The sequence below is a fragment of the Stegastes partitus genome, unplaced genomic scaffold, assembly GCF_000690725.1.
Source record: "Stegastes partitus isolate 25-593 unplaced genomic scaffold, Stegastes_partitus-1.0.2 Scaffold250, whole genome shotgun sequence".
Classification (NCBI taxonomy): domain Eukaryota; kingdom Metazoa; phylum Chordata; class Actinopteri; family Pomacentridae; genus Stegastes; species Stegastes partitus.
The window spans coordinates 520,174-545,113 of record NW_007577981.1 but is presented as its reverse complement, the minus strand read 5'-3'; the positions used below and the strand labels follow the sequence as shown (position 1 = coordinate 545,113).

The 24,940-nt window shown below is 45.5% G+C and overlaps 1 protein-coding gene across 3 annotated transcripts in view; it reads right to left on the bottom strand.

Annotated features, from left to right (window-relative positions):
* LOC103357368 (neuropilin-2-like) overlaps positions 1 to 24,258 on the bottom strand; it is a 65,600-nt gene extending 41,342 nt beyond the window's left edge. For all 3 annotated transcript variants that reach the window (XM_008281910.1, XM_008281911.1, XM_008281912.1), the window contains exons 1-3: positions 23,408 to 24,258; positions 14,487 to 14,664; positions 3,720 to 3,901 (exon numbers count right to left, since the gene is read on the bottom strand). In XM_008281910.1, the coding sequence (XP_008280132.1) occupies positions 3,720 to 3,901; positions 14,487 to 14,664; positions 23,408 to 23,483 (436 nt within the window). In that variant the 5' untranslated portion in view covers positions 23,484 to 24,258. The remainder of the gene's footprint in view (positions 1 to 3,719; positions 3,902 to 14,486; positions 14,665 to 23,407) is intronic.
* Between the last annotated feature and the right edge of the window lie 682 nt (positions 24,259 to 24,940).

Sequence of the window (24,940 nt, the reverse complement as noted above, 5' to 3'; positions counted from 1 at the left end):
GGTGGAAAACCCACAACAACAACAACAACAACACTCGGAACAACGAAAAGACCCATGAAAAGAAAAACAACATTCTTGGCGTGCCACGGTTTGACGCTTTTATGGACCCGGAGAGACACTGTGCATCAGTCTGAAGCAGCTTTATATAGAGAGGAATGCTTCTTCGAAGTCACGTTTCACGCTGATGCCTCTATTATGTGCTCTGAAATGGAATGCCATTTCATCTGCAGCGCAAAAAAAATGCAGATGCCAAAAAGCCTCCTGCTGTTTGTGATCCAAGTGTTTGTGCAGTTCATGCAGTTGATGATCATGACTTATTATTTCATTCTGGGACACGTTTTCTTCATCACTGATCAGTCTTAACTACTCTTTGCGCTCAGTTTAGTTATTCATGAACGTAATTCACCTTTGCCAGTTAATTACTTGAGTGTAATTTCAGCAACGGGATGACTCGGGTGTTTCAGGAATAAACACCGTGTCGCAGCCTGCCGTATAGTAACAGCCGCCACTCACGCCAGGGTCAGCATCCAATCGACATGATGGCATCTGAAATACACAAGGGGGCCAGTGTTTTGACTGGCACTTGGGCGGGGGTCCGGCCTTGGGCTTAGCTCCTGCTGCGTGCCCACAGATGCCGCGGCAGCGGTCAACAGCGGTCACGGAGGAGACCCAACGCCCTAAGGTGCCCTCTGCCCTCTCTTGACTCGGGATTGGCTGCGACGTTATCTGCCCCCGCTGTGCTAGTGGTGGGCTTTGGGGGGTAAGAGGGGAAAAAGGCGGGTGGGGGGCTTCATTGGCAAGTCTTCCCCCTGTAGCCGTGGTAACAGCGTCAGCAGCACGTGACTGCGTTTAAGTGAAAGTGTATGAGGGGCGGATGGAGGGGAAGGGGGGTGCTAGCCAGGGCTGACTAAAGGGTTAAGCACGCATGAGTAGGACCAAAGTAGGCCACAACAATAAGGGGGAGGAGGGGAGGCGTGCACTTTCACTGTACAGCAGGATTAAGGCGTACGTCTACTGTATGGGTGTGTGTGTGTGTGTGTAAGGGGGGGCTGGGGGGTACATGGAAGGATGTTGTTTTGGGGCAAACGCTCACCCCGACTCCCCCTCAGGAGGGTGGAGCGCCGTGCAGGATAGACGTAGAGTCAAAGGTCGCCTCCTGATCCTCCTTGCTGGAAATAATTAGCTTTCGCTGCACTGTACCCCCATTAGACACACACAAACACACACACGCAGACGCACAAACAGATTGTTTGTCCAATTCAAAACTCCCCGGAGAGGTTACAGTCACCGCTTATGTAATAAGGTTGAATGAGCAAAACAAAAACAAGCCGCTGTATCATTAGCTCAGAGTATAGAAAGCAGGCCAAGATATGCCCCTTTCTCGCTCACACAGCCAGCAGCAGACACACACTGTCTGATTTCTAGGCACGGCGTGGTGGGGGTTTGCCTGCGCCGTGAGCTGTACTGTCCGTTTAAGATGGGAAGGAAGCTGGACAGACGCACACTTCTCCCAGCTGTGCGCTCAGATTCTATCTCTGTCAGGACGCACCCTTTAAAAACACATACAGACCCATAATCACAACCCCAACACACACACATGTTGACTTTCAAGTACATCAAAACATACTTGAGTAAAAGTAATATTTCTGTCTTCCAAACAGAAATACACACACACAAAAAAATGCAACTGAAATCCATTAACGAAGTAATGGTTATGCAATTACTTCCACTCTGGTAAATAAACACATCTCAGCCAGGATCTCCGTGTACCCGTCAGAAGTTGTAAGCTGTTTAGTGGAAACCCGCGGCCCAGGCCTGCCACGGTAAGACAAACAGCTATGATGAGAGAGCGTGCAGGCGCTGGAAACGCCGTAATTAACACATGGCCTCAATCACGCATCCTGAATACATTTTCACTCTCTGACTCACTTCTTCTTTGTCAGTCACCCCAATCATTTCCCCAGCGTTCCCGTCTCCGTTTGTCTGTCTCTCTCTCTACCTTCGTCTCTCGCACACGTGCATCTATCATGCCGCCTCCGCGTACATACATACAGACAGACAGACAGAATCTCACACAACAAGCTGAGTGGAACCACCCACACATGCAGGCAGCAGACACCTACATGTGCTCACACGGTGACACAATCTCTTATACCCCCTGAATTTATACCAGGATCTTGTTAAAGCCATGGCAACCGCATCCCTCATCCACCAGCCTTCAATCCATCTGTGTGTGTGTGTGTGTGTCTGTGAGACAGATGCAATCTACACTATTACATTGTCGGGGTTCAAGCTGGTGGCCTTGGTAACAGAGCTGAACGTCAAATCTGGGTCACATTCGTTTAACACAAAACCACAGATATTTTTCAAAGGTGGGAGGTGATAACTTAATGCATTCTTTCTGGAAGAAGACAGGCTTTTTGTGTTTCTTTAAATTTCTCTCTTTTTTATTTTTTTTTTTAAATCAAGACACAATTCAAGACTTAAAAATGTGAATATAAAAGGATAAAGAGCTTCCAAACATGCTCAGACTGTTGCAGAGACAATGAACCCACGTGAACATAAATCTTGCTGCCCCAAGGCCACCTGACCATTTCACCTCTGCTTCCACTGCACACACAACCAGCAAAACAAATATACTTCAACCTCGCCTGCAAAGTGCACTTCACCTCGTGCACTTTGACGACTTCGAGAAAAAAAACATTCCATTTCGGCACACACTCATCCCCATCAATCTCCCCCCCGCCCCCCACCACAGCCTCTACCCGTAAACCTTTAACCTTCGGGTCCGACTCCAAGTTGCCTCGCAGCTCTCTCCATCATCCCACCGCAGCCTCCCACACCCAGCCCTCCTCGCGTCCCCAGAGGAAGCGGATCCTGCTCCAATTAAGCGAGCATTCCTCACATGCTTTCAGGCGGCTTTAAAGTCGTTTTCTTCGTCTCTCTCTATAAGTTTTGTTTACATGCCCGGCTGCCCCTCGCTGATGTGAATTGCTGTGAGAGCGTCGGGGAGGGTGAGAACACGTTTCGGGCCACTGACAAGAGGGCAAAGAAGTGACACATTGACTAAATTGTAAACTTCAGCATCAAAGTGCGGCAGACCATTATCTGAAAGCCCTGTTTCCTAAAGAGGTCTTTAAATACTGTTCAACACTGAGCTACATTAAGGTAAATTAACTGCAGTTAGCAGCAGGCCCTGGAAAACAGTGGGAACCGACAAATGGCTGAGCAGTTGTTGTGAAATTTCATCCATGTTTCAGCAACACAGATCAAAAAATATGTAAATCAGCAGGAAAAACATTTCTGTCTCGGCTCAAATTTATTTTATTACTTCAAAAAAATATTTTAAAACTGAATTCTGTTTCATTTTACTTCTACCACTATTAGTAATAGCACTGCTTTTATGAGAGAAATGTGCTAACCCATGTATCTTGTACTTAAGTGGTGTTTTATCTTCACTTTGGGACACTTTTGTCTTATTTGTTGTATTGGCTACTGTATGTGTACAGACTTGTTTAACTGTCGTCCATTTTGCTACATGTTTTTCATGGATCTGCTGTAATGTGTTTCCTTTATGTTCTTATTTATTAGAAAATACGACTTGAATTGCCAACAAAACACATATTATGTAACTGGTTGCTGATCAAATTGCAAAACCAATCATCATCCTTCAAACTTTGACAAACCAACCACTTCTTCTCTAAGTGATGCTTTCTTACCTGTTTTGAAAATCTCATAGCGCAGAGAGAAGCCCGCCCCCTGATGGGCGTAGTCCGACACAAATCTGATCTGCAGGGACGGTCCGGACGAGATGATGGGCGCCGGGGCGATGTTGCTGCAGTGTCGACCCAAAACGTCTGCCGTGTCTGAAATCCCATCCCGGATTTCTATGTAGTCGTATCTGATGCACACAAAGAGAGAGAGAAACGATAGAGATTATTTGTTGTTGCCGGGAAATGTTTTCTAAAAAAGCAGCAATCTTTGCATTCACACGACTACACTGAGCTTAATGCAGCAGGAAGGGATTAGGAAAGGTGAAGAGATAAAAGTGGCGCGCGGCAAAGGGGAGATAAACATAGATGGATAGTTATGGGGTTATGCAACCAGCTAAGCTAATAAAAACCAGACAGGTGTGGACCTATTTACCATCAGAGTTCAGCCTGGGGACAGAATGCACAGTGTCCAAGAAAAGCGTTCAGTAATACAACACAACATTAAAACAAATAAATATATCTGCCACGGGCTTGATGCCAAAGCATCTGCACTTTGCATGTGTTGTTCCCGTCAGCTGCATTTAATAACATTAGTTTGCATGACCCAGTTTGGTTCAGGACAACAAACTCAGATCCCTTTGACTTGAGCATGAGGTTTAAAAAGCCCCAAATCACTGAATCTGGGATCGCAGGACCGAAAAACTGAATTTCAATGCGAGGGTGAAGATGCAGCCAAATAGGCAGCTGGATGGATTCGTTAATAGGAAGAATAAAAATAGACAGCGAAGCTCATGAAAAAATAAAGAAGTAAGGGCCCGGGGATAAAAGGTGAAGACACGAGCAGCAGCGGGGGGTGAGGTGGAGGTTAAAATCGGGATAAATAAATGTGAAGACATCTTGCTTATTAGCTTCCACATGCTTGAGCTCTCAGCTCATTATGACCTTTGACGAGCCAACTGACCCTGAGCGATAAAAGCAAATTCTTAACTGTCAGACCGCTGAGAGTGTGTGTGTGTGTGTGTGTGTGTTTATGGGTGTGTGTGAGAAAGCCAGACAAAGGGAGCCCACCTGGCTGATCCAGAATTAGCTCATAGCCCTCTGAGTGTCATTCCTCTGACATTATTAGACTTAAGCAGCATCAGAGAGTCACAGATGGAGGAACACATTCTGCCTTTCCCAACACTAGACGGGTGAGTTCACACCATGAGGACAAAGGACAAAACTTTTCAGAACGTGTGCCTTTTTTTGGATACGTCTGTTGATGCCTTCATGTTTCTAACACACTGTAGATTTTAATAAATTATTAAAATATATTGGAAGTATAAAAGGGATCTGCAAATATCTTAAAAAAAAACATTTGTGAATATCTTCTTAACATTCCAAACTTTCAGAAAGACAGGTGTGCGTTCATTTTATGCTATTTGTGAATCTAAAAAGGAGAAGAATTGGAGATGTGTGGATTTCATTTACACGCACAGACTTTTGAGACAAACTTTCTTCCAGTCTCAACGACAATCCATTTGCTTCACTCTGCCTTTTCTCGAAAAGCAAGTGTTGAGTTGTTGTTTTTGTTTTAAACAATGAAGACTTGTAAGATTTATTAGATTAAGTTTGGCAGTGACTCTATGAATGTTCAAGTCATAGTTTTTACAAAGTTTGAAAACATCCTTTTACTCATCGGTCGTCTTTGTTTTTGACATAGTCAGTCTGAGTAACGTCAACTGTAAAAATAAATGTCTCGGTCCTCCCAGTTTTGGTAAATTGTCACTACAATGCCACAATGCTTTTGTCTTTTGAGTTTCCAGTCGAAAGGCAACAAGGGAAGTGATGCAAGTCTTGACTGTGACATCAACAAATGGTAGTTGCTGCACGTAACTCCAGTTCTATGAGCCTGGAGGAAAAAGAACAATGGATGGTTTGTTACAATTAGTCTCCTTGGTGGATTTTAAGTTGTTGATCACAGTTTTAGAGAAAAGAAGACTTTTTCAGGGCTGCTCAGACGCCAGGGTAGGTACATTTTTTTTTACCCCGAAAACATCCCAGGAATAGGTTCTACAGGGGCAGTACTTAGGTCAGAACATGCACAAAGGTTAAGGGGCCTTAAAACGGCCCACAAGTGCCTGCAGTGGAAAACACTGTTGAAAGGTAAAATATGGGTCTACTATGAGCATACAGGGGAAAAGAGAAGGATTAGATGGGAACAAATACCTTCGTGAAGCACAGGGTGAGTCATGACAAACACAGTTTAATTAGTTAAACCATCCTCTCATGACTTTTTATTATGTTGAAGTGTATTTTAACACTCTGTTACATCTAACTTGTCCTTTATATGAGCTAAAGCCACTCAGTGCCTCAGTTGCGTTCCTGAAGAAGTTCCAGCTCGTTCATCGACTGGACTGAAAAATAGGAAATGTACCGCCAAAACCGCCATTTACTGTAAAACACAGTCCTTCTCTGCATTCCTTCCAATAAATGACAGCATAGCTTTGTTGATACGATTAACTTGGGAGCAGTCTGTGCTTGGAGCCGGCGGTGAATCACCAGGTTTTAAGGAAATAATTTGTGGTTGTGACAATATTTTGAGGTGTGGAAATCTCTATAATGCTTGTTTGTGGCTAACCTGGTGCTGAAGTACTGTTTAAAGCAAGTTTCAATGAATTTTACTCGACACAGGCAGCCACACTGAGCGCAATCTTCCCTCTTTTTCTCTTAAGAATATGTTTGTTTTGGTACCTTGTGTGTGTGTGTATCTGCAATTTTCCACTAAATGCGCATGCTGATGTATTTCAAGTTGCGCAACTGTGAATAATTTCTGTGTAATTTTGGTCTCCATAATATTCACCCTTTTCCGTCTACAGTTCTAACAAGTGTCTCTTCACCCTACATGCTGTGTTTCCACAAACTGCATCGCTGCAGGCGCCCTGCGGCTACACTGAGGACGCCCTCCGAACATACAGACATGCAAACACAATTAGTTCGTGTGACGAAGCTGTTGGAAACACAATAGGACCACTGTTGTCTCATTAATTACTCTGATGGGCTGCTTGATGCTCAGAAAGCCCCGTACACATCTCTGGGTTTTAAACTCAGCATCTTGCTAATGATCTGAACAGAAAACCACTTTTTCCTTCACCGAAATGAAAAGTATTTAGAAAAGCTGAGACATACCAATCAGCTCCAGGCTGTATTTCTTTGTGGCATCTAAGCACTAAGAATGCTTTTGTACTGGCAGCTTGGAATAAAACCTGGATTAAGTAGAGTCACTAAGCCTCTTTCTCTTTTTTATCTCATTCCTGCAGTGTATTGATTCCAATACAGAGCATTCAAGCTAAGACTGCTGATGGAGGGATAATCCCAGCCACATTAATCTGGGTCAGAGGGCCTGTTCACACCTGGCATTAACATGCATCCTGGGTGATCCGATCACAAGTGGACAGCTCTAAGTACAGGTGTGAATGCACGCATTGAGCATACGTTAAGATGTGACTGCTCAGACCTCATTTGGAGATGGCATGGGATGGACAGGCGACATTCTTTGGATCACACTGAAGGAATGCACGATCAATTGATGCACTCTTTGTAAGTGAAAGTGAAGTGCATTCCTTCCTCTTGCTGTACAAAAACAATGTATTTGGACTTTGCAGAACAGCCTAAGCTGTCTACTTCTTATCTGATCATGCAAGGTGTGTATTAATGACAAGTGTGAACAAGGCCAGTGTGGCAAATGTATACATGAGGACCAAAGTGTGAAAACGCTGCCAAGAGCCTGAAATGTCACCACTAAATTGCCAATACAAGATGTTTTAGGACAAAGTGAGGTTCAGCAAACCAAAAAAGTATGAAGAATTTAAATAAGAAGCCTATGAATGACAGGTGAATCATCTATAAGACCCTGCAAGAGAAGTTGTTTTTTACTGTAGCTCTGAGGATTACCGTCACCTGGATGACTGAGAAGCTGTGCAGAAATGTAAAAAGCACACACATTTTAGGTCAAAATTACCAATACTGGGATAAAACAGGCTTTAAAATGGTTCTGATTCGTCTTCAGGAAGATATTCGGGTTGTGGTTTTTCTTCTTTTTCCAGGAAAAGCCTCTATTACTACCTGAAGGAGAGGAGTTTAAATATGAGGATATCAGGCCAGGAGAGTCTGACTAAAGGGGTGATTTAGTTGGATTATGGGAACCGCAGGATTCAAAGTTTTTGAATTGTGAACCATACTCAGGCTGCAAGCCAGGATTTGGACTGTTTCCGTCTCCTGCCAGTCCCTCAACTTTAAACCGGTGCAATATAATATGCAATTGTTGGAATGTTCTTTAACCATCATTTCATATAAGCTACCTGTGATCAAAGTGTATTCATATGTTCACAGTTTGTCTTTGGTGAGGGGGGGGGTTTCAGTCCTCCTGTACATTCCTGCACTCTAAGCCTGTAAATGGTTGCAGCTGAGGCAAATCTGCACAAAAGAAGGCCTGAAGTGCACTCACGGTAGCGAGTAAAGAAGCTGTTGTCCAATACTCTTATACATGTCTTGGTTGTAATCCTGCATTACAGAGGCGATCGCAAAGGCTTTAGCGGCAAGCTCCCACAGTGAGTCTGAGAGAGCCACGGCTATCCCTAAGTACGTCTGCTTAGGGCTGTAACTGACACATGCTTAGGGAAAACACACACTCCGGCATGTGCCAGCAAACACACATGCGGAAGAGACGGACATGCACGCACGCACGCCGAGATATGGACAAACACGGGCGTGCGCGCACACACTCGGTGCCGTATCGCCAACGCTGAGGATAAAAGGCCCGCAAAAGAGCTGAGAGCCTAATTAGGTTTTAATTGATTTTGGAGTGGGTCTCTATCCTTCTCCCTCTCCCTCTTTCTGCCTCTCCCTCTCTCTCCTGTCGTGGATTAGCGTCAGTGAGCGAGTGTTCCTCAGATGTGATTATTGACCTGTTCACTCAGCCTCTCCCCAGGCTCTGATGAATACATGCATGAGGGCCTGACGTGTGAGAGCCCACTGTCTGTCTCTTTCAAACACACTCTTGAACGCATTCCAGGACATTGCGCACACACACACATAAATCACTCGCACATGCGCACTTATGAATCTTCACCCATGAAAACGCACACACACATGAGCAGACAGCCCCCTTATCCAGATCCCATTAGGAGGTTGTTTTGATCCAAACTCCGCCTTTCTGTCTGACACCATCCATCCTCCATCCCCGGCTCGCTGTCTGTCTGTCTGGCAGTCTGTCTGGGTCTGCATGACCGGCCCTGTGTTCAGGGAGCCATTACAGGGCACCGGGCTCACCCTCCCTACATCTTCCCCCCCGCAGAGAATAGCTGCAACAGAGGGAGAGGGGTTAAGGAAACTAAAAACCCTTAAGGGCCAGTAATTCTGCACCAGTCCAGACATGTCTCCTCTTCCTCTGCGCTCATATATCACTCCGCCCCTGCGCCAAAACAACTAATTGCCTTTCACACCTTTGCTGTTTGTCGGGGATCGGGGACGTTTCCTGCAGGCGAGAAGCGGCTGCACGTATAAACCGTACGTGTGTGTATTTATAGGCCGCTCAACTGGCCCTCTGCGGCCTTACGGGTGATGCTGGTGGTCATCCTCTATGCTAAACACACATCATCCGACTCTGGGGATCAGTAATAGCCACATATGCATACATACGTACACACAACCTACTGCTTCCATCTCCTGTGAAATCAGCAAAAGATTTCTCGTCTAACTGGCGAAACAGCTAGCACGGGCGCTCCATTTGGTTCAATCTAAATACCTGCGTAAGTACATAAGCATTCACTGGGAGCTCCAAAATTACATAAAACATTAACACGTAATTTGCTGTGGGTGCATCACGGGCGTCTGATTTATTTTGTTTATGCTGATAAAAGAGCAACAGCTGTTCTTGAATAGCAGCAAACCAAACTTGGCTGTGCTCAGACACTTGGGGCCTTGAGCCGAGATGATTTTCCTGTCTGCTGCATTGTTTTATTTTTTTTTCTTCCCTCCCCAGTTTTCCACTCTTGGAGCACTGGAACCCGCAAGATCCCGATCTGGTAAACAATGAAGAGTCATCTGTCGCTTCTCTCTTCTCCCTCTTGCTGATTTACAGAAGCAGAAGCAGAAATTAAGCAAGGCGGAGGGCGTACGGTCGACACACACCCAGATCCTCTTGCATCTCGACACACACACTCCTCCCTCCCTCAAAGGGGACTCTAATAAACCATAAGTGCCTCTGAAATATTAACTAGATGCTGCGAGCAAAATCCCTGCAGATCTACAGAGGCTGCCATCTTCAATCTAGCCCAAAAACAAATTGCACTTCTCCTCCTCATCTCCTCATGCCTCGCTGCCCTCTCCTGCTGTCCATCACGGACTCATACTTACACATGACTGGGGCCAAACCGCCGACCACAGAGCGTCTCGGCATGGCCCCAGACTTTCTAGCGCGGCATCGATCTGAAACATCAGACTATAACTGCTGTCTGTGCCGAAGCTGCGACCCCGCTGCTGGATGCATATTAATCCACCTCCATCAACACTTATTTGTGATGGAGCTGTTCTCCAAACCGTGTTACCCAGACACCTCGTGTTCGTTCTGGCGGAAAATTTAGATCCACCAGTCAACTTTAATTACATTTTTGACTGATGAACTTCATGTAGAGACAACATTGCCGCACCAGGGTAGACTGCACCGAAACGGCAAATGATGGCAGAAATCCCCTCAAAGTGTAGCTAATGTTGGTTTTCTACCTATTATATGATCATGTAATGACTTCTGGGCGCTGATGACCGTGATCTTGGCCCAAACGCAGTCCAGATATTGACCGATCAGATCCTGAACAACTCCCTTTAGTCATGACCTCTGGAAACTCATCTGTCTCCTTTCACCCTCTTCATCCCTTCTTCACTCTCGTTCCCTCTGGCTATTGCTGATCATTTATAGATTTCCCATTACGGCCAGAATACAGACATTGATCCCACACCTCTCTGCTGCCCCCCATGAGTATTAGTAAGAGGGTGATATCATATGCACAGGAACACATGCGAACACTGAGCGGCTGCTATGTGCTGGTGGCATCTTTTCGCTGTGACCACACAGGCCGAGAGGATTTACGGCTCTGTGTGTCTGCATGGGCAAAGTTAGATCATAAAATCTGCACCTCGGGCTGCGTTCAATAAGAAATAACCAAATAAAAATGAGAAAATCAAACCCACAAAGGTGGAAGAAAATGGATCTTCTTGAATGACTATAGTTTTTGGCATGTGTGTGTGCGAGTGCCCGTTTTAATTCAAAAATAAAAACACTTCCTCCTCAGGCTAGAGAGAGGGGAGGGAGAATGAAATAACAAAAAGGGAGAGAAGAGAGAGATCAAGAAAAATAGAGGGAGAGAAACTGAAAAAAAGAGGGAAGGAGAATCGTCTCTGCCTCAATCTTCTCTCTCTCTCTCCCTTCCTCGGCTCCTGGTATATCACTAGGTAGCATCCTGGGGCTTGGTGATGGCAGATTGCATTAGAGATATGGGCCTGATATTTCATCTAGCCTTTATTACATTTAGTTCACATCAATCGGCTGGCAGCCTGGAGGTAAGAGCTATTTGGCACATGGCCGGACTCCCCCTGAAATGAAATCCTGAATTAAAGTGCCACCTCAGACATAGAACGCCTGCATAAGGCTGCCGATTTGATTGCTGCAGTAGAGCCGCGGTTTGGCTACGTTACACCGTCCAAAGCACTGACTGTTTGAACCCACCGAGGGAAAATCACCAGCTGGCCAGGGATATTAGCCAGAGTTCAGAACCCTTGCCTGGGCTGACCAAGCACTTTTCTCGGTTTTATAAAAGGCCTAAAGTGCCCAGGGAGGGGGAAGATGATGGCTGATGAGCACTTTTACACTGACAGGTTGCACGCCCGAGTGTGTGCGTGCATGTGTTTTTAAAGCGTATCCACCGAAAACATATGTTCATTTACAATCTTCATGACCATGTTATCTGCAATTTTTTTTCTCCTTCCCTTTCCCTCGACACGTTTCCGTGATCAGCAGTCTAGACCACACAGCTCTGCGTCTTTCAGGTAACACAGCTCCGGTTTTCTCTGCTGCCATCTCTGTAATCCCAGCTGTCATGCAGATTTGCAGCCCTGACCGAGATGCTGAGCCCTTCCACCTCTGCACCCCTCTGGCTCTCCTCGCCCTAACCTCGCCGAGGACCGTGAAAACATGCAAAAATCTACTCTCTAGTTCGCTCTCTCACACTGCCGTGCCTAATCATACAGGCAAAAAAAAAAAAGAAAAAGAAAAAAAAAAAGAAAAAAGGAAGCAACCCATAACAGCGCTATAGGGCTTGGATCAATCCGGGTAAAAAGCATAACACAGGACAGAGAGAGCAGGAATATCGAGCCGTACTTCGCCTTTTTCCACTTATTTTTGCTGCTATTTCTGTGCCCCAAAGGGGAGATGCTTCTTCCGTGAAAAACAGAAGGGCAAACACATTAGTGTTAGAGGTTATGCATAAATAAATGTTGCCGTGATCCCATGTTTTGCTAATGGGCTTTTTAAAATGGGGCTTATCAGAGCACAGGCTGGATGTATAGATGGATTAAGGGAAGAGGGAAGCACAGCGGCTAGTCTTACAAACTAACAGTTGCTTACATGCTTGCAGAGTTACTCACCCGTAGACGCCCACCCACACTCGCTGACTATTTCTCATAGACACACATGCTGATACATACAGGATGAAGGAGACTGAGTGGGAGTGTGTGTTGGAGGGCAGGCCAAGGCCTCAGTCCCTCCAGGCGAGTGTAAAAAAAAAAAAAAAGAGAAGAAAAAAAAGCCCCTTTCCCAATAAAACTGTCTGTGGAGAGAAGGAAAAACAGGGGGCATTTCAGTTTTTTCTTCCTCCTCCCTCAGCCTCCTCCTGCCCTTCATGCCTCTGGGCTGTGAGAAACTGCTTGACACAGTGCTTATCAACAGCTGAGCCGCTCCTCTCTCCCACTACAGCGGGAAGTCCGGCGAGCTGCGAGCGTTGACACTGTGACGCTGGTGCTAAAGCGCAGAAGCATATTGCGAAAAAGAGATAATTACGCAACATTTTCCCTTTTTTTTTGCCTTTGACAAAATAAAGAAAAACCAGGAGACACAAAAGCGGAGACATCAAAATAACATTTCCAGTTCAGCGCGAGCACGACACAACTGTGTGAATAGAAATCGACAATCATTACAAAAAAAGAAAGAAGAAAAAAAAAAAGCCCCTTTCACCAAAGCAGCCATTGATGTAGTCATGAAAGTAACATTTTTCCTCCTGGCTGGACAAAGTGCTTTGTCAGTGAACAATGCAGAAACACCCATCGAGGATTATTAATCCTTCAATTTACAGGGAGACGGGGGACTGGTGCAAGGAATGGAGGAATAAATGGCAGTGATTGCACAAAAAAACTGCACTGATCAATCTTGTCTGGTCGTTTTAAACAAACTAAACGGACTCAAGCTCGGCGAAACGGGCGACATTCTCAGTGACTCGGTTGTATAAAAGTGGATTAAACAATGGAGACCGACTTCTTTCTCCTTCCTCCTGAGGTTAAAGACAATAGAAGACCATATGATTTGGATTACTCATGTCTCTGAGAAAGGAAACTGACCAGCGTGCTCATATCCAGATAAACAGCTGGGTCTTATTCTCTGCTTCTTCAACCCTTCTGTTTATTCCCTCTCTCTGGCTCCACCTCCCCCGACTTTAAAATACACCAGGACTCTTTTTCTTTCATCCTATCTTGTCGTTACTTTCCTCACTGCCCTGCGTGCCCAAATTCAGACATGAGGAATTTCAAAAGTTGCTTGGCATTTGATTATCAGATGGAGGAGGATTACAGCTACAAAAGTACAGCCCTGATAATGTCATACAGGTTGTTCAACAGAGATACAGTCAAATATGAATCCTAAAATTTCCAACATCTGGTTCTAAGCAGAACAGGATGAAAATAAAGCATCTTCTGGCATCGAAAGTTTTTTTTTTATGTCCTTCATCATCAGTTTAGCCAGTGGAAAGAACACATGGACTAATTATTGAGCTATTTGAATCACTGTTTCCACTCAAGCTTTTATTGTGACCTGTTGTGCTTTGTGTTTCGCCAGCGTGCGAAAGAAACTGAAAACCTTGAGCTGCGGAAACTGAAACGAGCAACATTTCCTTCTCTCCGAGTAGTCTGAGGTTACAAGTTGCAGCTGATGTGCCCTTGAGCAAAGAATTTAACCTGGTAATGGCCCTGGAGAAGCCTTTTAAAAAGGCCAGCGCTAAAAGTCAGCGGTTAAAACCAGCAAGCAGGAGAAAATGAGCCTGGTGGTGTGAATGCAAAGAAGGATGAAGTCAGCTTACGTGCTCACCACATTCTCAAAAAAACAAACAAGAACCGCAGTCTAGTTAATAGTCTGCTTTTACAGAAAGCTTGTATCTACAATTAAAACTTACTTTGCAATTGACCTCTTGTGGTCAAAATGTGGAAAAGGTTTCAGCAACTTGGGAGCCAAACCGCCAGCAGTGAATTATAATCGTATGTAAAACTCTGTGTGCTTCAACAGGAAATTACTTATTTGAGATACAAATGCTTTTGCAGCATACTAATGAAAACGTCAACACAAATCATCATTCAGCCAGAATAATAGTACACCAACAAATCTTACTGGTGAAAGCAATTTTACTGCGATAAAAGAGCCGTTTATGGACTTCATTATTAGGACGTTCCCCTCCCCCTCCTCTCTCCCCGTCTTACTTGCAGTCGAGCCTCTCGATCTCGAAGTGAGGGTTGAAGTTGAGGACGATGCGCTGCGAGGGCTCCGGCGCCGTGATGATCCAGTGACAGTTCTGGTGAGGAGGGTACTCCAGAGGATAACCAGGGGAGGTGATGTAACCGGCCTCGCTGGCATCCAGGACGCCTCCGCACTCTGGCACTGTGATAGAGACAGAGAGAGGAGACAGAAGGATGGGACATGGACGGGGGAGGCAGTTATTGATTGTGAAACAAACAAGATAAGGCAACAACTTTTTTATTGTGAACATAATTTTGGTTTGTCGTTTGCAAGGCAGCCAGTCAAACCATGCAACTCCCCAGTAAACGGTACACTCCCTGGAGCGGTGACTCAGACGGCGCTCCTTCATTTACCTTGTTTCTCTATATGAAGATATGATGTGCAACAAATGAACAGTAAAACAAAGAAAGCAATTTAGGCTGTCAGTTAGGATGAAATTGGAAAAACTTCTCCATTGTGGATTCTCAATGCGACCGGGAGCACATGGGTAAGCTATTAAAACAATAAAAGATCATCGCTGCTGCATTTGGTGAACGCACACACACACAGAGTAACACACACAGCCTCTTTCACCCTCTTCCACACCCAGGCTCTTATCTCTCTACTCCCCCGTTGGGAGCGTTCTCCAAGTGTAATTGTTGCTCCGGCAAGCCAATCTGCAAACATTAGGACACATTCCCTGATCCTATCACGCTCTCCCAGGAACAATAGCCTGCCAATAGCATTGCTCTGCAGGCTTAGGCAGGAAGTGACACACAGACGGCTTGTCTAGCGGGGTTCTGGGGGGTCACCCCGACTCTGTAATGAGAAGCTAACGTGGCAACAAAAGGCCCTATTCTCCGTTTGCGCCCCGACAGCGACTGCGGCTCTCGCGCTTTGCGTTATCTCCCACAAACACGCTAAACACATAAACTCGCATGCACATACAAAAGGAACATGTATATGGGTATTCTGCACGCACACACAATGGGACAACACGGAGGGCATTGTGCGCCGTGGCTCCCTTTTTTTTTTATTACTTTTGCATTGGAATAGATTTGCAGCATTATTATTCTTTAGGCAAAACATGTTCTCCATGACAACAGCAGGGGGAGGTTTAGCTCTCTACCTAACGCTGTCTGTGTTTGCAGATGCTCCAGCGAGATCTCTAAATGTAATGAACTTTGTGATATTGAACTCAAAAGAGGGACGAACGCTTCCTCAATATTGTAGCTGCCGTCTGTTGGCTAAATAAGAACACCACGCAGAGGAGAGGGGGGGAGAAGGGCTTTATCAGGCAACCAGCTGAATCTTCTGGTATAAAAACTACCAAATGGTGCGCTTAACCACTCAGCCGCTGAACTGAATCTATTCTTGACATAAATGGGTTGATATTTTTGCCTGTTTCTTTCAAATTTCTGTGAAAGCATCAATAAAGGAAGCGGAAAGAGAGGAGAAAAAAAAAAAAGCAGCACCAAAGGCTTGAAGTGTAATAGACCCTTCAAGTGTTGACATTTCCACCGCCTATTGTGCTTAAAAGGCACACTTAAGATTCTCTGACATTTGATAGAGCTGCGATGGCTTCCTTACTTTGTTACTGGAGAGGAGCAACGCCCACGCTCGCACATCAGGCACACACAGCTGCCGGTGATTTCATGTGAGTGCGTGACTCCTGCCGCCCACATGCGTATCCACACAGATACAGGCGAATGTACAATGCGCATACAAGTTCGGTTACAAGTGCGCGCAATAAAGGGGCTCGTATGAACCAGGATGCATGCTTTAACGCACGCCCACGCGTTGATGTGTGCATGTCAACACAAACACGCAACCGCTGTGTTCAAAACGGCCACCCACGCACGCACACTTCCAAAAAAAAAAAAAACACATACAGAGGGCCTGTCAATCACAAGGGCCAACAAAAGTAGGGGAATAGCAAACTGAAAAATTTTTCAAAAAGATAGTAGGGATGGCAAAGAATGACACAGACGGAAAGCCACAAACACACACACAGACACACACAGACATCTCTTTATCTGCTGCGGGTGTGCAGACAGACAGTCATTGTTGGGAAGCCTATGGAGGGAACGGTGTGCAGGAGGCTATCAGCGCGCAGAGCCTTGGCAGATTAAGCCATTTGGGGAGAATCCTGCAGCCTCAACACTTTTTCCCTGAGCTGCCCATTCAATGGCCTCCGAGGAGGATGAAGAGGAGGGAGGAGGAGGAGGAGGAGGAGGGAAGGGAAAAAGAGAGAGAGAGAGAGGGAAAAGGATTACAGCGGGAAGAAAAATGGAAAAGGATGGGGAGCGAGAGGATGAAAGAACAGAACGGGGGAGAAGGAGATGAGGAAGGGAGGGTTTAGGAAAAAAAGAGGATGGATGAAAGATGGATTGAGGAGCAAAGAAGGGAGGAGGCGGAGGTGGTGGGGATTGATCGGAAGAGGGGGGGGTTGATGTATGACGGGCGAGCGTGAGCGCATAGGTGGGAAGAGTGAGGCAGGACGAGTGACAGGGAGAGGCAGGCGACGGAAAGGTGATGAGGAAGGAGAAATACAGCGGGTGAGGAAGAGGCGGAGAAGGGAGATGCAGCATGTGTGTGTGCAGAGAGCCTGACGAGCCTCATTAAGACATGCCTGCTATCCAGCGGCTCCCTGTAGACATTGACCCCACTGGGAAACCTCTGTCAGTCAGCTCTTACACACTGGCACTAGTGTGTGTGTTTGCTGCTGCCGAGAAACAACAAAGAGCGTCGGTGATGCAGCATCATGCACTAAATCAACTGCTCTGAGAGGATTTCTTTAATGACAGATGTGTATATTTTTCCTAATTGCTCGCATATCCAGAGAAAGTCTATATGAATGCGAGTGTGTGCGTGAGTGTGTGTTTCGCTGTCGAGCAGAATGTTTTGGTGAGAACAGAACTTGTGGTGTTGGATGAGTAACACAGGGGAAGCACTCAGGAGCTGCCAGCGAGCTTCATGAATTACACTGTCTCCTCTACTAGAGAAGCCCATCTGTCTACACACACACACACACAAGTGCTGCATATGTTCCTACCATGCAGGGACCGAAACCCTATTACATGAGAACAATGACACTACTGTGTGTGTGTGTGTGTGCTGCGTGTGCGAGTGTGTTTGCAGAAGCGTGTTTTTCATTATTCTGCACGTGAAAGTGAAAATTCAGCAAAACTACTATAAATATATATATGCCTCTATATCTCTTTTAGGTTGCATGAATGAAATGAGCAAAATCCATCCCCGTGCACATTTTCCAGTCACTCCCGATCTAGTCGAACCCACAGATGTCTTTGTACCCGCTGTGAGTGCCTTTATCTTCATTATCAGAGAAAATGTGCATATGTCTGCATGTCTTAGCTCACGTTCTGCAGTGTGTGTGTGTGTGTGTGTGTGTGTGTGTGTCGGTGCACGTTCATGCTCTCATTTCTATTAGCTGCCTTATCAGGGAAGCATGGCGTCACGCTCTGGGATAAGCTGCGAGTGCGAGGAGAGGCGCTGATAAATCCCTCCATCATTCCTAGTGTCTCGGGCCCATCCCTTTGCCCCCTCCCTCCCCACCTTAATTAAAAAGTGCTATCACCCAGAGTGAGGGAATAAGAGGGGAGAGTGGGCAGCACTCATCCATTCAGGGGTTGTCCCTCTGACTGCTTTTAATCTCACCCATTCCACACAAGACTGGACCCAAGGAGAAGGGGAAGAGGGTGACGAAAAAATAAAGATTCACTTTCACTGCTCCGTGCTTTAAGACCTTTAAACTGAGGTGTAATGAAAGAGCTTTGGGAGGGAAGTAGTGGAGTGTGTGCAATCTCTAACTGATATATGTGTAAATATCATTAATATGCTGATTTTAAAACTTTTGCATTTGCTTGTGGGCAAAGGTTTAGTTTCACAAGTGGGTGGACACAGAAAAAAAAAGCAAAACCTCGAAATATATACTGAACGAATAAACTGAATAAAAAGCAAAGTTTAAAAATAGAGTGTAAATAACATAAAGGCTGGTACTAGCGCACTAAAATCACATTTGTTTTTTGTTAATTCAACTTTTATAGGTACAAGTTCTAATAGAAATATTTTAATCTAACACACAAATAACAATTTAAGGCTATTTATCACTTTAAATGTTCCTAAAACGTTTCAACTGCAACATTCGGAGACTATTTTGAGGATCTTGTCTGGGTCACATATTATGTTACATGACAACAAAGACAGAACGTTCTCAACATTCAAAAAACGCTTCTGTAATGTGATACAAGGCCAACTTTGCCTGCAATATTCAGGGGCTGTTTCACGGATGTTGTTGAGGCAACACGCAGAATATCGTTCCATCAAACTGGAAACTTAGACGACATCCAAAGAAATACATCCTCGATGCAACATTTGGAGAACATTTTACACAATGCCATTTATTCTGCCTTTAAAAATGACATTCTGGGAAGTAAAAAAAAGAAAAGAAAAAGAATTTCCCACTAAAAACATTACTAAGGATGCTTAAGAACTAAAGAAAGTAGCTGGGCACTGAAATGCACCACGTTCCCGGTGAATTCTGTTTAATTTTTGTGTTTAGAATATCAGTTACATGTTTCTTTTACTCCAAACCGACAAAGAGAATGGCACCGAGGCCTCTGTAGGTGAAGGATTTTGCATTTTCTATCATGAATTTCCCGATAAAACAGTACATTTAGTGGTCAATGACATGCAGTGATGTTCAGGATAGATTAAACATATTCTGCAGCCAGTTATCCAGCAGAATAAATGAAACCCGACCAAAAGATACACCAGCAAAACCAATCAGCTCAGGAATGCAACATACACACACAATAGCTTTTTGTTAAACACTGTTTAATGTGTTTACAGGAGGAATTTTCTTTTAAGACCCAACAAAAGCCACATCAAAAGCAGATAATATCCCCAAATCCTCTTTTCCTCTCTCCTTTTTCTTCTTGCTCCCTCTCTACTCCTCCCTCCCTAACAGGATAAGTGCCCCATGCTAATCAGCTAAATGCACAGTGCTGGCCATCGTGATCAATGGTTCAATGGATCAATCGAGTAAACAGATGGCTGCTGGTGCCTGCAGGGGGGTAATGGTGTGGGCCTAATCCTAAACACTACCTGACTACAGTATCATGTCTCCTTCTCCCCCGGTGCACTTCTCTGCTGTGCGGCAGCATCAAACCTGCACCGCCAAAGCACTTTTCACAAAAGATTTCCCTGTCTGGAGTGGAAATAGCAGAGCCTACATCAGCAAGGGAAAGCTGTGAAGAATTGAGCTTTGCTGCAGGAGTCTTGGTGATTTGTAGCCACCCTCTACCCCCCACCTCACTGAATGTTACCTTTCAGTGGAACTGACTGCTTTAAAAAAAAAAAAAAAGAAAAAAAAATCCCCTTTTGCGTGAATTGCAGTTCTTACAAAAAGCTGTTTTTTTCCCCTTTAAATTCACACCCTGAACTGCTTCCTCTTGCAGCCCTCTTCTCTTTAGCCCTCCTTTTGAATTACAGTAAATTTAAAATGCTTTGCCTCTTGACAATGCTAACCCCCTCCAGCTTCCATCTAAACCCGTCCCTGAGCACCCGTTAAGACCCCCTATGCGGCTAATGCGACAGACTGAAAGACCGAGCTCTGTTTTATTTATGGGGGTCTTGTTTTTAATTTCACCCCGAGTGTGGTGGGCTGTTCCAGGGCTTTGTGCGAGCCTGTGACTCCCATACCTGACTGGTATTGAACGGGTTGCTCAGTTTGTCTTTGGCTATGAATGCTAATAGGTGACCTTGTTTTCGCAGCTGATACCTCGGAGGCCGGGCAGATTAAAATACAGAGAAATGCAAAGAATTGAAGGGTGGGATGTGGAGGAGAGGAGAAGGGAAAAAGGCAAAAGGAAAAGAGAAGAGGCAAAACCTCAAAGGTGACAGAAAGGAGAACAATTATTCACCCAGGAGCCAACATTTGAAGAAGAAATTATTAAATGAATAAAAATCCAACTCTGGGAGAAGTTGATACCATAGGTGGAGAGGATGCACAGCCACCCACTCAATAAACATGCAAATGAGCAGCTTAATGGCTTGAATATTAATGCATGAGGTAAGGAGTAATTAATGTACATGTCACTGAGTCAAACTACTGAGATTACAGCAGGAGTGGAGCGAAGGTGTCTCTGCTTTGGATAGAAATATTACAAATAAAGGTCTTGACACATGAAAATGAGCCTTTTCTATTCTGTGTGAACCGGGAGACAACCGCAGGCCACAACTTAGATTTTCCAAACATCTTCAGCCGACCGTCTACCTCGAGACCGTGTACGATTTTCACACTTCTGGCTGAGCTGCCTCGGGCGAGCATCGGTTTGTTCCAAAACATTCCACTTTGAGAGAAAGCTTTCGCTACTGTACACGTATCAAGTTGCCAAAACCCAGATGGAATCGATCGTGGAAAAGCAGGAACCCTTTGCAAAGTAAAAACCTTTAATGTGACTCCCAGTGTGCTTAACTTTCACGAGATCATCGTTTTGTAACAGAGTTGGGGGTTTTTTTCCTCCCCCAAATTCTAGATCGTATTCTTCTCTTTTCTCCACAACTTCTCTGGCCGTGATTTTTACCCGACTTTGTCACCCCAGATGACAGTGTCACTTCATAAGCCCTTAACGCGATCTGCTCCCTCTCCGTCCAGTGCCATTTTAACTCCGTGACCCCTGCACGCTTTGATGTTGCCCTTTTCTCTCACACTCTGCCTGATGCACAATCCACTACCCCCGTCTCTTCCCTAAGTCGTCCCTTTGTCTTATATGGCCTGCTCACTTTTTCGGTGCTTTGTGCAACTTTGCATCTGCTTCTTCTCCTCCTGCTCTGCAGCCACTGTCCCCTCACATCTCCCTCTGTGAGCCTCCCTGTTCTGTCTCCGCTCTGTTCTCTGTCAAGTCTCTCTTTCCTCTGGCATCTGTGTGTAATGTGGCTCTTGAGGGGAGCATGGAGGCAGGGACATGTGGTGCAGTGTCTTGGCAGGGGAGAGAGAGAGAGAAAGAAGGGGGGGGATCGAGCTTCTTGCTTGCCTGATGACTGCCAAGAGGCTCACATCTGTCTCTGATCAATGGGTATAAGGGCAGCCAGTAAAACACACACACACACACACAAGCACACATATGCAGAGGAATTGTTGGGATGACTGTCCTATTTAAAACAAGTAGCAGACAACAAAAAAGAGGGTGAGTCCATATGAAGTGAAGAGAGCGACGTTTTGTTTTAAAGGAACGCCAGCGGGTGGTGTTGTAAAAGCCCCACCAGTCATCATGGGATCATGAACAAGCTCTGCACCCCGCCTACTCCCGGTGGAGAGCACGAAAATACACCTCTCGTTAGGAATACTCAATGTATCGGAAGAGTAAATGGCATATACTGAGGGGGAAATGTGGGGATAAGCAGCGCAGATGTGCAAAAAAAAGAAAACTGTTCCATTTTGCGCAAAAAATCCCACCTAACCACAGGCGGCCAAAAGCGCCAAACCAGGCAACACTATAAAACCTGTGCCACCCAGAGTCAACTGTAAATGCAACAGAATGTTAGAGGAGGACCGAGTGAGCGAGAGGCCATGTGTCATCCGACCAGTGGCGTCACTTCTCTGCATGGTAAACCCCCGAATGCAACCCTCCAACTGCTCCAAAGCTGAGGTAATTTCTGGTGACATAATAAAGCAACACTAATGAATTATTATTTAATCACTTCCATGCACGGCAGAACGCGGTGCCACCTCTGGATTAAGTCACATTTAATTAGGTTTCTAGATAAATTCAGCCGCTGTTTCATGTTTGGGATTTGCTCCCTCAGGAGTCAACGGCTAAGGTGCTTCACAGTGTCGTTTCTGTGCTTTACAGCAGGACAGAGCCCCGGTTAAGTGCCTTAAGGCTAGGTTTCCAATCCAAACCAGCTGTATGACTCCTATTCTGCGGCTCATCCTGATCTCTAATCTTCCTGCTTATTGTTTTTTGATTGCTGAGAGCGCACGGAGGTGGCGGTGTGCCGCCGCCTGGAGCAGCCGGCAGATTTGCCCTCACCGCGCACAGACAGACGCGAAAGAGCACGATGAGAAGCGCAGAGAGACTCGTGGTGGTTAATAGAGACAGCGACTACAACAGGGATCGGATTAGTCAAAGCCTAAAATGACAGTGTAGCTTTTACGCACGGGTTTGCGGACGCGAGCAAAACTGTAAATTAGCAGGTTGGAACGCAGCCTGCGTCTAAAAGCTGCTTTCATCGTGATGTGAAAGTAATTTTAATCAGGAACCGGTTTGTTTATGTCCAGTGATGAATAATTACATCAGGGGAAAACACGGGATAAAGAGCGAGTTTGGAATTTCGGATGCCTCGTGTAGCCTGTATCACCATGAATATCAGCAGCTTATTCACAGCTCAGTGAGCTGATGGTCTCAGTAGAGCTGGGGCAGATACTTGTCTGCGATTTTCCTAAATATAAGTCAAAGTGGCTTTAATTCGTCACTATGATTTCGATTTTTTTAATGAAATGAACACATTAGGCCTTTAAATACATTTTAGTAAAGCCTTCATCTGCAAATCCTTTTCTACTGTTTCCCACATTCACCATATTCAATGGAAATAAAATATCCAAGAGAGCAAGAAGATCCCACAATAGCCTCATCATGCCAGGCGTTTGCGTATTATTACAATGTGAAACACATGACACCGGATCCTAGATTATTCTTCAAAAATGGTTTAAAAAAAAAAGAAAAGTACTGTAATTAGAGGCCAAGAACACGAACTGAAATGTGATATTAGACTAAATATTTGCATATCTGATTTCTAATCTAGTTTCAGTTCCTCTCGGTGTTTTGGTTCAAACAGACCATCTGTGCGTCAAAAACCAAGAAGTAGAACTAAAACTCACCGTCTTCTCCTTTGACTCTCAACGCCAGATGACACATTGCCATTAAAAATCCAAACACCGACGACACAAAATCCATCTTGGAGGATGCGAAAAAAAAAAAAAAAACTTGTTCGGTGCGTTAAGTATCTAATGTTCCCACCTCGTAGGATAGAAACGCTGCCGTTCCAACAAAAAATCCACACCCGATCGGAACCAAAAACCTCTGGCAGCAGTCAGAACTGAACCACTTTAGTAAGAATCCCACGATGTTTATTAAACCATTGGTGGAGAAAACTGTGTGCCAACTACATGTCATTGAGGAAATTGGGAAAATGTGATCAGCGAAGCCCTTCTACGTCTGTCCATTTAGCGGAGCGATGCCACTGACACTCATCCAAAAAAAACAGTGAACAAACAAACTCCGTGATCAATACTGCGTGCGCTCCGCACCTGGGAGGCTTCGGGCGAGATCTGCGCTTCAGAGAGTCTGGACAGCGGCTCCAGGGTGCGTCAAGTTCCGACTGAGAGGCTTCCCTGTCCGCGTATCTCCTTCTATGCGTCCCCGCGTATTTTGCGCACACGAGGTTCCTGCAGGGGCTTCGTAGTGGGCAGCTAAAGTCCACAGAAAACAGCTTTTCCAAAGCCCTGGAAACCTCAGTCCGAGTGTCAGCAGCTGCTTCTGAACGAGGCACAAAAGTAACAGAAGAATAAAGAAAAAGTGGTGCGCTGTGGATTCTTAAAAAGAGCGTTCATGTCATGCCACCTCCTGCAGCGCCGCTCCTCTCTGCTATGTCTCTCTGGTAGCGGCTCCGTGCAGCCTGCGCTCCGCTCCGACACCAGCGTGTGTCCTGTGTGCGCGTCTGCGAGGTGTGTGTGGAGTGTGTGTGTGAGTGATCGCGCTTTTGAGCCGAGCAGCTATCGCGTTACAGTCACGGCGCCTCGGCTCCGCCCCCTCCCGTCAGTCGCCGATTATAGGGAGGGAGAGAGCGCACAGACACTCTCTCTCTCTCTCTTTCTCTCCTCCCCTCCCTGTAGCTTTTCCCCCCTTTTTCTCTCACACAAACAGACGCATCCCCCCTTCACAAGATACCACAGATATAAACTCTCCCATAGATAAGGCCCAGATAAAACATATTGTAATGGTAAACCAGGGCTTCTCCTGGGGCTGTTTTTTTCTTTTAAAGGAGCAGATGAGGAATTTTTAAAAAATATATCACAGAAAGAGTGAGAAAGGGGGGCTGCCTGGGGAGGGTAGGGGGGTGGCTGAACGGCAAACAGGCACATGGTCCCCTTTCGCCACAAACACACATCAAAACGTCCAAGCCAATGTCAAAGCCCTCAGCTGAGTGGAGGGAGAGCCCACCTCAGCCCTGCCCAATCTCAGCCCTGCAATCAACAAGCCTAAATACAGAGCGGGGAGGCTGTGTAATGACACAGTAGTGAGCCCAAAATAATCTGCTGAGAAAGGCCTCTCCAGCGTCCAGCCCATGTGCCCTGCCTATGGCTTGTATTACCGTGTAATGTAATGGACTGGCTGAGGCCTGGCTGTATAAT